At 38.7% G+C, this 12,906-nt stretch overlaps 2 protein-coding genes across 8 annotated transcripts in view; one reads left to right on the top strand and one right to left on the bottom strand.

Annotated features, from left to right (window-relative positions):
• plppr5b (phospholipid phosphatase related 5b) overlaps positions 1 to 3,740 on the bottom strand; it is a 68,210-nt gene extending 64,470 nt beyond the window's left edge. For 3 of the 4 annotated variants that reach the window (XM_035412965.1, XM_035412967.1, XM_035412964.1), the window contains exon 1: positions 3,432 to 3,740. The gene's annotated coding sequence lies outside the window, so the exon portion shown is untranslated. The remainder of the gene's footprint in view (positions 1 to 3,431) is intronic. The other variant, XM_035412968.1, reaches the window with a different exon arrangement.
• LOC118225013 (phospholipid phosphatase-related protein type 4) overlaps positions 1 to 12,906 on the top strand; it is a 31,030-nt gene that overhangs the window by 1,422 nt on the left and 16,702 nt on the right. The window contains exon 1 of one of the 4 annotated variants that reach the window (XM_035412953.1): positions 6,575 to 7,255. The exons of 2 other annotated variants lie outside the window; for them this stretch is intronic. In XM_035412953.1, coding sequence (XP_035268844.1) covers positions 7,178 to 7,255 — 78 coding nt within the window. In that variant the 5' untranslated portion in view covers positions 6,575 to 7,177. Of the gene's footprint in view, positions 1 to 6,574; positions 7,256 to 12,906 lie in introns of those variants that run through there. One more of the 4 variants, XM_035412954.1, reaches the window with a different exon arrangement.

Below are 12,906 nucleotides of genomic sequence, written 5' to 3'. Positions count from 1 at the left end.
CCATTACACTATTCAGTTTTTACAAAGATTAAGAGTCAAGTTCCAAATGTAAAGACCAGATATGAGAAGGAACTGTACGCAGCCATTTTGATTTTGAAAGCTATTGCTTCAATTCCATATATGCCTTATAGTGTGTTTCCTTTATTTTTCAGAAGAAAGGGGATTTCAGAAACCACAATTTACCTAATGAATATGTGCAAAACAGAATCTGGTTACACTCTGCCACCCATGAAGACTGCTAAATCTGTGGGAAGCACATGGATAGCAATTTGTAGGCCTCTCTTAATCAATAGTGCTGAATGGGTCCAGTGATAAATTTGTACTTGTACAGGGCTTGTACATACTTAGGGCAGATCCCTAATTGGCCGAAGTATGAGACTAGCAGAATTGTGAAAAAAATATAAGACATGAGCTGCAATTTAAAAAAATAAAAACATAAAATGATAAAAGGAAAACTATGAAATACTTAAAAATACAGAGAACCAAATATTGAGAGAAGTTACTGCAATTAAAAATATCTCACAGAAAGCCAGAAGGAAAAACCTGTGAAAACCATTAACAGAAAACACCTCATTTAATTCCAATCCCTTAAGCATATGTCCATCAGGTTCATAGTGTTTCAATTGTCACCCCCAGCCTTGGCTAATTCTACTCTTACTGCAATGTGCAATCCATCTTTCCACTGTTTCAGTCAAGTCTCTGGAACACCACCACATGCATGGCTCTCTTAAAGAGATCCCCTTTGTTACAAAAACGTTCAGAGTAAAATCACCCTTAAAAATGTAAAGCATTTAAAGGTTAACCTATGCCACTCAAATGTTGTGTTCTGAAGCCATGAAAGTGAAAAATATTACAGTTAACAGTGCTGAGGCCAATGTTAGAGAGAATACAAAATCCTGTCGTAAATACTCTGAATACTGTTTGGATTAGACCTGAGAAAAAAGAGCTTTTTTAAATAATGCAGATGACAATGCTGGGTATAGATTCACAACTTTTACATGACATGGCCAAAAGTATGTGGACACTGGACATCCAACATTTCCCCCAAAATTATGGGCATTAATATGGAGTTAGTCTACCCTTTGCAACTATAACGACTTCCACTCTTCAGGGAAGGCTTTATACTAGATAAGGAGCATTGCTGCAGGGATTTGCTTCCATTTAGCCAGAAGAACATTAATGCGGTGGGGCACTGATTGGGCAATTAGGCCTGACTCGCAGCTGGCTTTCCAATTGATCCCAAAGGTGTTGGATGGGGTAAAGGTCAGGGCTCTGTGCAGGCCAGTCAAGTTCTTCTGCACCATTCTCAACAAAACCATTTCTATATGGACCTCAATGTGTGCCCAGGGGCACTGTCATGCTGAAACAGGAATGGGCCTTTCCAAAGCTGTTGCCACAGAGTTGGAAGCTCAGAATGGTCTAGAATGCCATTGCATTAAGATTTGTCTAAACTGAAACTAAGGGACCTAGGCCAAACAATGAAAAACAGACCCAGACCAAGGGGTGTCCAGATACTTTTGGTCATATAGTGTGTCAGATATGTAGTGCTTAGATTATGGCCTTAGAGAGGGAAATAGTAAATTTGATACAATATTATATTGTTTCTAAGAATGTGGCCTACCGTCCCCTTCACAAGCATCAAAGAAAATGTGATTGGGGCAATTCAAAATTCTCTGATACTCTAATCTAGGCAGACAATCTATGGGTCTATGGGTCTGAATCTAGTCATTTCACAGATTTTTGACAGAGTATTTGTACATCTGCCATGTCATACCATCCAGCAACACTGAGAATGGGTAAATGATTGTAAATTTCTCCTCTTAAGTGATTGACTTGGCCAGTCAAGAATATTGCACTTTTTGACCCTAAAAACCATCCAAGGAGTTTTGAGGAATTTGGTTAGATCTCAGCAGACTATGTTTTTGTGTACTTCAGAATTCATCCTGCTGTTGCCATCAGCAGTGATATCATCAATGAAGATAAGTGAGCCAGTTACAGTGGTGGCTATACATTCCCAAGCAATAACACTTTCACCATGTTTCATAGATGTGCTTTGGATCATGAGCGGTTCCTTTCTTTCTCCACTTTCCTCTCTCTCTCTCACTTTCTATGACTTTGGTACAGGTTAATACTCATCACGTGTCAATAAGACTTAGTTTCAAAACTACAGTTTTTTTACATATACCTGGCCTGTTCTTGAGGCTCACCAATGGTTTGTATCTTGTGGCGAACCCTCTGATGTTATGTTGATGTAGTCTCCTGTTTGTAGTAGTCTTTGACACATTTATGTTTATATCCTCGAGAGTGTTCTTGATCTGTTTGACAGTTTCAAAGGGGTCTTGATTCTTGTCATCCATTACAGTAGTCTTCCATAGTCTACCAGGTTGTTTGCTATTGCTAAGCTCACAAGTGTGTTCTTGCTTCCTAACAATGTATAAAACAGCAGATTTTGCCACAGACAATGTTTTGACTATTTTTCATGATGGCCAGCTTATCTGGCACTGTCACTTATTTGGTCCTCATGTTGAGAGACAAGACCAACAGATTCCAAATGCAAATTCTACACCTAGAATCAACTCTAGACCTGTTGTTAACTTACTAGTGCTTGAATAAATCATGCAAAGACATACAGGTGGCCAAAACAGCTGAGCAGCCAATTGTCTCGTTACTTTTGGTCCACTAAAATGGGGGGACTATTTATAAAAAGGACTGTAATTCACCTGATATGGATATACATACCCTGAAAAGCTAACAGTCAGCATTTTAACCTCATATTCATTGCAAGTTTATTGCAAATCCAATGTGCTGTAGTGCAGTGCCAAAACAACAAAAACTCTGTCCAAATAGTTTTGGATTTTCTGTATTTTAAAAAATGATACTGAATGACAGCCATGTTCCAACTGCACAGCATTGACCCAGCTAGAAGGCAACCCTGCAATTTATTACAATTTTGCTCAAAAAATCCACTATTTGAAATTACAACACCAGACTATTCTTTTATGTTTATGTAGATGTTAAAAATTTAGTTTGACACAAAAATATCATTAATAAAATGATGTGTGAAATAAATGACTAATATATATATATATATATATTTTTTTTTTTTTTTTTTTTTTTTTTTTTTTACCGTTGTCGTCATTATCCAGTATTTCAGAGCTTACATTCTGAGAGTTTTCTCTCCACATTACAGTACGTTTCTATTAGTACGTACTATTCAGGTCTGTTTCACTAAACACATGGTTGAGGTGGCATTGGTATACGAGTTACACTGCATGTGTGGTGCATTGCTGTACTTGCTTAGTCTCCACAAAAACCCTGTTTCAATATAGGTACTTGCCACAACAATTCCATACACAGCAATTGTAGGCTATAACTTAAGCATGCAATCTAATATTGTAAGGCAACGTAACATAACTATTAAAAACTCCTACCTTGGACAGCGCAAGGAGTTTAGCGTCTCAACAGCTTCTGAAACACACAGGCAGAATAAAAAAAACATCTAGCATGCTAATATTTCTGTTTGTTTCTAGGTTCGTGTTAACACTTCAGTTCGTTATGTTTGTTCGTCTTTAAAGTGGACAGTCCGGTATAGGATTACACCTAAATGAAAATTAAACGAATTTATCGAGACTTTCAGCGTCCCTTGTAATTTGATGAATTAATGTACTGCGTGAAGCCAGCCAATGCGGCAACGCGCAGGCGCTGCTCAAGACGTCCCTTTCCTGTAATATGGTCCTGGAAGTAAAGCCTCTTTGCAGCACTATTGGTAACCCCCGCCCCCACCCCGTCTTCTTCTTGGTAACAGGTATCCTATTCGGGCTGCATCAGGTCTTGCACACGAACCGTGGTGATTTGATTCCGCGGGTCATAAAGTGACGTACAGAATCGATTTTCCCGGCTTTTATCCATTCGGGATGTGTTTCTCGTGCATTGATACATGGACGGATACGTGTCACAAAACATCCCTTTGCTTATTTTCCAGGACCGTCTAAAATGATCCGTTCTTTTGTCAAATCATTGTCCGAAATTGAGATTGTATTTAGGATATTACTCGCTGTATTATCTGGGTGAGAATCAGGGCTTGCCATTGCTCCACTTCAAATTAAAATATTGCTCTCCTTTTTATCTATAGTAAAAGTACAGTTTTTGCATATTTGTTTATAAGTTCTTTTATATTTTCTCAACTTTCTCCTTGGAATATTTATTGAGGCAGAAGTAATATGGCTCAATGAAAAATTAACACATTTAGTGGTGAGCATTCAGGATGAGTCAGAATGATTTGGACCACAATTATGAAGAATCAGACATCCCTGTCTGAATGAGTTATTCAGAGTCTGTCAGTTTTATGCTCAAAAGTGGTAAACACATTGGGGTTCACCTCCAGCACAGCAGCACAGAATGCTTAAGTAGTTTATTTATCTGGTAGCAATCAGACTGGGCTCTATTGTGCCAATGTTGACACTTGTATCACAGAAAAAAGGACATAAAAATGTTATTATAATCTGTATGAAATAGAGTATAGGCTACTTTACAATAGTTCAGAGTCTGGAAGCTCAAAATATATGTTTACTGTATTAGAGTAAACTACTTTTGTGTACACAACTTTTTTTTGTTTTGTGTATGTTTTGAATACGGTTTTCGAGGACTTTAAATTAATTTTTTATTGGTCTTCATTTCCCACAGTGCAAGGCACACTTTGGTTACCAATTCAAACCTACCAGTGGGAATCATACTCATTACAACCTCTATTAATATCCGCAATTAATATAGCTTCCGTAAACTAGAGTAAGTAGTCTGGGGAAACAAGTCACATTAAAAACAATGGATGCAAAGCATGAGTCTGGCTAAGTTGGGTAAACTGTAATAGGAATACTGTAAAATGTCCAGTTACTTGTTGGCAGCAATTACCTTGTAAGCTCTTGTAATACATTTCACAGTATGTTTACTGTAATAGTAATACAATACTGAAATAACTGTAATAACAATAGTAAGCAGTACGCACACTGAGAAATGTATAAAGGCATCTTACAAGCTAGTTGCTGCCAGCAAGTTACTAAATTGCGGGGGGGGGGGGGGGTGGAACTTTTCCCAGCATGCATTCAGGGTGTGAGACAGGAATACACCCTGCACAGCCAGGTCACCAATGCATTGCAAGGCACAAACACCATTCATTCACAACCACACAAACATGGGGAGAACATGCAAGCTTCACACAGAAATCCCACATGCAACTGCAGATTAGCATTTGAATTTGAAATATGGCCGGATTCCATAGTAAACTAGTCTAGTCTAGTGTGTGATGTAATATGATCACACAGGCATAATTTAGGCATTTTCACTTGGTATGGAAGGGATTATTACAGTTGCTCAAAATCCATGTTTACACAAACACCAATGTGATTCACCCAGGCAACTTGTACAAATGAAAAACCAACACAAGTCCTCTACCATGTGAAAAAAATATCCCTGTACCTGCACATTATACAAGTTGCTGTGATTAAAAAATGTGTCCTTGATAACTTAGAGCTACTTTAATTACAGTTACAAATGAGACTACTTTACATAAGTAAACAAAATTGGCTGAATAGGCTACTTACCTGGTTTTGACAATGAGGGATCGCTCCAGTATTGTGGAAATAGTTTTGGTGTGCCCGTGTCAAATCTGTGTCTTCTTGGATCAGGATACATTGTTCTTCATGTGAAATTATCTTTTTTCCAACAATTCATTTATTTTTTATTATTATAATTGCAAGAATTCAGTGTATGCTACAATGCAAAAGAGGGTGTGAAAGTAGGCTGTAATTGATTGTTGTGATGGCAAAAACTATAGAAAACAAGATCAATGTTGAAAATAGCCCAAATTTTAAGGACAGAAAAGTTAGCATAGCTGTAAACTTTTGCCGTTAAATAAGCCTATTACTGTATTAAGATTTACAGCAGAAAGTATATTTACTGTAGATTTCAGCCACCATAAAATTTTGACCTGCAGAATTACAGCTTCTGTATGGTATACAGGTTCTACAGTAAGGATTTGTTCATTATACAGCAATATTACTGTGAAAACTACAGAAATCATTTACAACATATAGTTTACAGACTTCAATTATTTGATGAACTATGGGAATTCTGGAGTGCTTTCAAAGCATCTTAACGTATGAAGACACAAACCCATAATACTATTCAGTCAATCACAACAATTTTTATTTTATTTTGTACATTTTAATGACTACAGTAGCCCATTTAATTTTGCTGTCTTTGCTGAGAAAAGATATACAAAAATGTATGCTGGGGTAAAGTAATACTCTTAGCAAACATTACCACTTTGTGGAGCATAACATTGGGTAAAGAAATTAGGCTCGTCTCTGTAGACTTTTGATGCTGGGATAAGGTTTAATAGATGTAACTGAGACAGTTGAAAGGTAAAGGTATGTATAATGCAGTGCAATGGTTTAAATGTCAGAGCTCAAGTTAACACTTAGACTATGTTGTCTCTTATAAAGTTAAAGTGAAAACACGTATATTTGCTTAGGTATTCTCACTTTAATTTGATTGTGTGTTTAATATGACGCATGGATGTTAAGTGTAGCCTGGAGCACATATACACTGGGCTAAACTATAGCCTACGACGAGTAACGATTTTAAGCGGATTACAAACATAGAAATCATCATGGGACACAACTATAGCCAGATTTTTAAATTATCTAGCCACAGTCATTATTATTTTCGAACCAAACATAAAACTGTATCAATAAATGAGTGTGAGCGCGTGCGTTAGGCGCGCGCCCCCTATTCCCTTGACCATTTCTGACGTCAGTTCGCTTGGTATTTTACATTTGCGTTCTGATCTACCAAACACTTTATAAAGTATCTATAATTGCAATACGCCGGTGTCAGATCAACCAAGGCGAGGGAAACGGTCCAGCATGCGTATTCTATAACGGCTGATGTTGCAGTTATCGCAGTCAACCCGAGATCTGGTGTTCCAGACAGGCTGTGACACTTGGTTAGTTGCTGGTCAGCTGCGTAGAAACCCACGCAGTCCACACTTAGTGACAGTGACAATTGAGAATGGAGAAAGCCGCAGCAGTAGTCGCTGGATATTTTTTTTAGGCAAAAGTGGCTCCGATTAGTTAATCGTAAAACTGTTTCTCTCTCATTGCAAGCGAGAAGATCTACCATGTCTACAAAAGAGAGACAAAAAGGAAAGGTGACTAAAGACAGCGTTACCTTGCTGCCTTGCTTCTATTTCGTTGAGGTAGGTGCGCTTGCATTTAAACATTTTAGAATAGTGCTGTGCAGATCTTACGATATTTCTGAGCTGAGGTGGTGTTTTGAGGATGGTAGACAGTCCGAATTTTGGAGGACGTCTTCCGTTGGTTTTGTAGGTCCGTCCTGTCAGAACCCCTACTTAATTTAACGCGGTGTTCGGGTGAAAGTTTATGCCCAATTAAATGCCACTTGCATGAAACCCATATCCAATAACATTCCATGCACACTACTGTTGCAATGCTTCATTTTAGAATGCAAATTAATGCAATACTCATTGCAACGTTGATGCCACCGTGACTATCATAGCATAGATAGCAGCAGCAAGTTGCTCTTCAACAGGCGCCGGGACTGGTTTCAAATGCATGCGATTTTATCAATGATTGTGACGGCGTTCTTCAGCGGTAATTCCTGCAGTCTCCTTCAAAACAAAAACCAGCATGCCTATCTACCCATCTTTCAGTGCTTCACTCTTGGAAGATAAAATTGAGCATGCATGATTTTGCTCTAAAACAGGCCTGTATTGTTCCTGGACTGTTTTCTTCACAAGAAATATAGACCAAGTATGTTATACTGTTGGTATTTTTCTACATTATAATGATTTAATGTTTTCAATGATTTCAAGAAAACTATCAAAATTTGATTTAGACACATCCCTCACAAAATTCTATGTGGGCATCCCATGGTAAATACCCTCTCAACATCAGACTAAATATTATAAATACTGTTATAGATACTACTATTGTAGTAACCACACTGCGGGTAATATCCAGACTGTTGTAAGTATACCAATTTTATTAAGCTCTATTGTCTGAATTGCATTGTATTTTGGCATTCTTGGAAATGATTTACCTTGGAATGCTTTGAAAATGCCATTGACAGAAAGCTTCCCAGTTTTTTTCATTTTTCATTGAAGAAAACTTACAAAGACCATACACTGAATATAGACTATGACTGCACAGTAGGCTTACATTTGCACCCAAATGGCTTCAGAAATACATGCAAACCTGCATTTAAAAAGAGGGCTGATCATTTAGATTTATTAACATTTGCATCTGTTGCAACCATAGACCGCATAAAAATAGGTTGCAACTGAGGAAGCAAACATACAGTGTCTATTCCCTTGGCCATGTTCACTGTCACAATCCGGGGATCATGGAAAAGTTTTCATTTGCACGGTTATGCTATATGGTTCCACTCCTCCCAGAACATATCTGTACTAATTTGCAACAGATAATGGTGCATGAAAGTGATTATTACTTACTTGCACCACTTGCACCATAAATTGGACAAGCTCCCTGGATTTAAGCCCCTGTGGTTGTGGTGAGCATTGTACACCAAACTGGCTTGACAGCAGGCACAGCTGCTCAGTTGCCTGGAAGGATTAGTATTTTATGTATAAAATCCCACATATTGCCTCTATACCATGCATACCAAGGTTACTTCCTCTAGCTTTGCTTTTGGTGATCATATTTTTATGAATATCCTAAACAGCAGTCGGTGTTGTCTTAAAATGTGCAATCACATCATATTAAGTCAGCTGACAGTTTTTGACAAAGATACAGCTGGATGTTGAGTAGTATTCTGTGCTGGTGCCTTGTGCATTTTCCCTGTAAAAGAAAAAATAAACAAAAAATATAATAAATAATTCCTACTCCTCTTGCAGTCAAAATTTTACTACAAGACTTTCAGTGCTGTGCAATGAACAATGATTATAGAATCAATATAGAAAATGTCCAGCTATGGCTGTCTTCATTGACGTGATTTCATTCCGCATTGCTGGAGTGAGGGCTGTATTTGAACACTGATGTTAGGGGAGAATAACAGACAGAACAAGGATACAGTACAGCAATAAAAACGCTTCATGTGGCCTGGGAGATGAACCATTGCTGCTGGCTGGAGTTAGCAGGAGCATATATAGGGCAATAGGACATAAAGAATGGAGGCAGTAGTGCTTTCAGTGGAAAAGCTCCTTAGGGAAAGTGAACCAGGTTGCCATTCACACAAGATAAATAATTGGCGGCAGGGAACCTAGCCATTCACTCAGAGGTTTATAGTTTCATTCATTTGCAATGGATTACATATACAATACAATGAATGCATGCACTGCATTAAAACTGGTATCAGTGTGTTTGTTAGCTTATGGTGGATATAGAGATCCTGATTCTTGTGTTATTCCAGGCGTTATGGCTGCATAGCAGTAGCCAACCTGGCACGGTTACAGCAAAGGTGCGTTATCTATTATGGCCTGGGAAAGCACACCAGCGAATAAAATGAAAATACCAAAGTAAACACACAAACCTGTTCCAAGTGATATTTGTGCCCGTGGCTGCCATTCGTGCTGTGCTTTTACACTTTCTTTGGCTATGTGTTACTCCCCCACAATTCTAATGCTGTGATCCACAATATGCTCTCCATTTACAATTATTATGAGCTGTATAGTTCTTCTGTCACCATCTTTTCCCTTTCTGTCATCTCTTTTCTTTTTTTATCTTGTCCTAGGACTAGGATGTCATACTATAAATAGCTTTCTCCCTCAGGAAGTTGGTATTTTGGTGTACATCTTCAAACAGCGCAACTATGGTTTTGAAGATTGAGTCCATGGATTAGCTAGGACTGTTACCTGATGCTAAATCCCTTAGTCCCTTTGGTGAAGCACCAGGTAATTCTCCCAGCTAGTTCTCAAAACTAGACTGTGATTTGAGAGGCTTTAAAAGTATTGATGGCAAGTGGATGGGGTAGACTTCATGCCTGCTAATGTCACAACAGCTCAAAATAAATCCTCCTAATTTCAACTGACCCACATCAGCATGAATGTACCTTCTTGACTAGGCTGATTTTCTATCCATACAGCGCAGGCTCATCTCAAGTGTAGATAAGCAGCAGCTAAAGCTATTCATTGAAAATTAATCTCTTTTTCCAGCAGTAGTGTACTGCCATTGTTTTAAGGCATAACCTCAGTCACCCTCAGTGTAGAATCCATAGCCATTTTCATTGAAATCCATAATGCACTGCTGGAGAGATGCCCCAATGTGAGCATTATTGCGAAAATAAGTCTGCAGGAACTGATCTATTCACAAGTCACTGACTGGCAATAGGATTCCCACCAAGATTTGGCTGTTTTCTGATTAGCACTTTCCAGCCGGCTATTTTATTCAGTCTTTTAATGATTTTTGTTGTCTGTATGCTGAGGAAAAGGAGCAGAGATACATTACCAGACATGCTACTGTTACTACAGTAAGTACAGTAATTGTGCATGTGGCACTAGCTTCTAAAAATAAGCACCAGGGTAATAAGCACTCATCCATTTGCACATATGCATTATTTAACCTACCATGTCACATATTGCTGCCACTTAGATGCTTAGAGATACATACAGAGCGAACACCCCTAATAGAACATAAAAGAGAGGGTTTTTGTGTTCCATAAGAAAATCTTAGTCTTTGGGTTCAAGGCTCTTTTATAAGTCTATTCAAAGTGATAGAGCACTTTCAATACAAATTATTATTATATCCTTGATATGTATTTCCTTTCCTGGAAATGCAAATTGTTCCATCTTTTTTGCAAAGACAGCTACATTTTCTACACATGTCTATTAATAATGTATTTTGGTCTTCAAAAGTACAATGAACCGAGGCAAGATCCAAGACAATAAGAAGAAAGTGGCTACCAGTCAACAGCACTGTGTGAAGCGTGTATAGTTTTTTTTCTATATCTTATATAAAGTATATAAAGTCCCTTTATATTTCTGTCCAAATGCAAACATGTGATTATGTGTGATTTAAGTCTTTATACAGTTTTACATGCTATTGCCTGAGGACCACAGGGCACAGTGAGAGCTAAGGCTAAAGCATCTTGGTCATTTATACACTATAGCCGCGTTTCCACCGCAGGAACTATACCCCGGAACTAGGAACCTTTTGAGGAACTCAGTGCGTTTCCACCGCAGGAACTAGGGTCTAAATTTAGTTCTGGGGGCTTTGTTTTACCCCCCAAAACGTTCCTGCTCGGGGGGTAGTACTTTCCGAAAGTACAGGAACCTTTTGGGTGGAGCTTGCAGCGCTGAACATTTCTGATTGGTCGAGTACTCGTAGCATTTGTGTTGTATTTATTTTCCGCCATTACCCGCCATGTTTGAAAATATGCAGCGGCAAACCAATTTATTTTCATAATAACTTCAAATCAAACTTGTATGTTATGCGGCGCAGTAGCCTACTTTTGGTTATAGCCTGTCAACGTCTTGGAATTATAACGTGTGCTCTTCTGTTCTTTTCTTGCTTTAGTATTCGTTTTATAAAATGCTAAGCATTCGTGCTGGGACAGCATATTACGTAGGCTACCAAAACATTCAAACGGATTAATTCGGTTGCTGAATATTTTCTTCCGGATTTTCTTTGTTAGCCCGTTGTAATTGACTCAAAACGTTTGATACAGTTATGTGAGTTATGCGGTAGTTCTGCATAATTAACATTGGTGATACAGTACAAGCAAACTGGAAATCACCTTCCGCACTTTTTATCCGGGTAAAATAACAGGTTAATTCTAGTAATCTTCCCTTTAGCTTTTTCAGACTGCCGTACTTTTACTCAATTTTACTGCCATTTTTCAATTCCACGAAAAGACCAGGAAGACTATGGACTAATTTATGGTGCATGGTTCGCATCTGGAGGGCACACTTCGCTGCTCGGCTAGCAGTAACTTCGAAGGAAAGCAAACGGTGGCTGTACCACTACTAATTTACATTTTCACGCAAGTCCGAGTTTTCGTTCTATTCTTGTCATTTTGCGATTAGCCTATATGGAATTGGCGACGAGAAAGTAATAAAACAGCAAATTGTTTACAACGTGTGCATGTTTTCTGCTGTTAATGAATGTGTTTGAGAGGATATATGAAAATCAATAAATACAAAAGTAACCATATATAGTCATTGTTGGTAACCCGTTGTATATATGTGGAATAAACCCCTCCGGGCTGTCCCGGTTATTAGAAAATAATGTAGGCTACTTCGGTGGTAGTATGGGGTTACAGAAGAAATCATATGACAGATGGACCGACGACAACGTCAGTGGGCTAATTTGCCTAATCTTCGCGGTACTTTAGACCCCGGTGGAAACGCAGACAACCATTGGCTGAAGGAACCTTTTAGTTCCTGGTAAAGTAGTTCCTGGGACTGAAAGTTCCGGGTAATTTTGGTGGAAACGCGGCTTATATGACCAAAAGTATCTGGACACCCCTTGGTCTGGGGCTGCTTTTCATGGTTTGGGCTAGGACTCTTAATTCCAGTGAAGGCAAATCTTAATGCAATTACATTCTAGATGAGTCTGTGCTTCCAGATTTGTGTCAACAGTTTGGGGAAGGCCCTTTCCTGTTTCAGCATGACAGTGTCCTTGAGCAGACAGTGAGGTCCATATAGAAATGGTTTTGTTGAGATCGGTGTGGAAGAGCTTGACTGGCCTGCACAGAGTCCAGACCTCAACCCCATCCACCCACCTCAGCCACATTTCTGGCTAAATGGAAGCAAATCCCTGCAGATGCCCAAACATCTGGTATAAAGCCTTCCCAGAAGAGTGGAGGTTGTTATAGCTGCAAAAGGTGGACTAACTCCATATTAATGCCCATAATTTTGGATGAGATTTTGGA

This window comes from Anguilla anguilla, chromosome 4 (assembly GCF_013347855.1).
Source record: "Anguilla anguilla isolate fAngAng1 chromosome 4, fAngAng1.pri, whole genome shotgun sequence".
NCBI lineage: Eukaryota > Metazoa > Chordata > Actinopteri > Anguilliformes > Anguillidae > Anguilla > Anguilla anguilla.
Note: the sequence above shows the minus strand (reverse complement) of the source record. Positions and strands in the feature narration are given on the sequence as shown.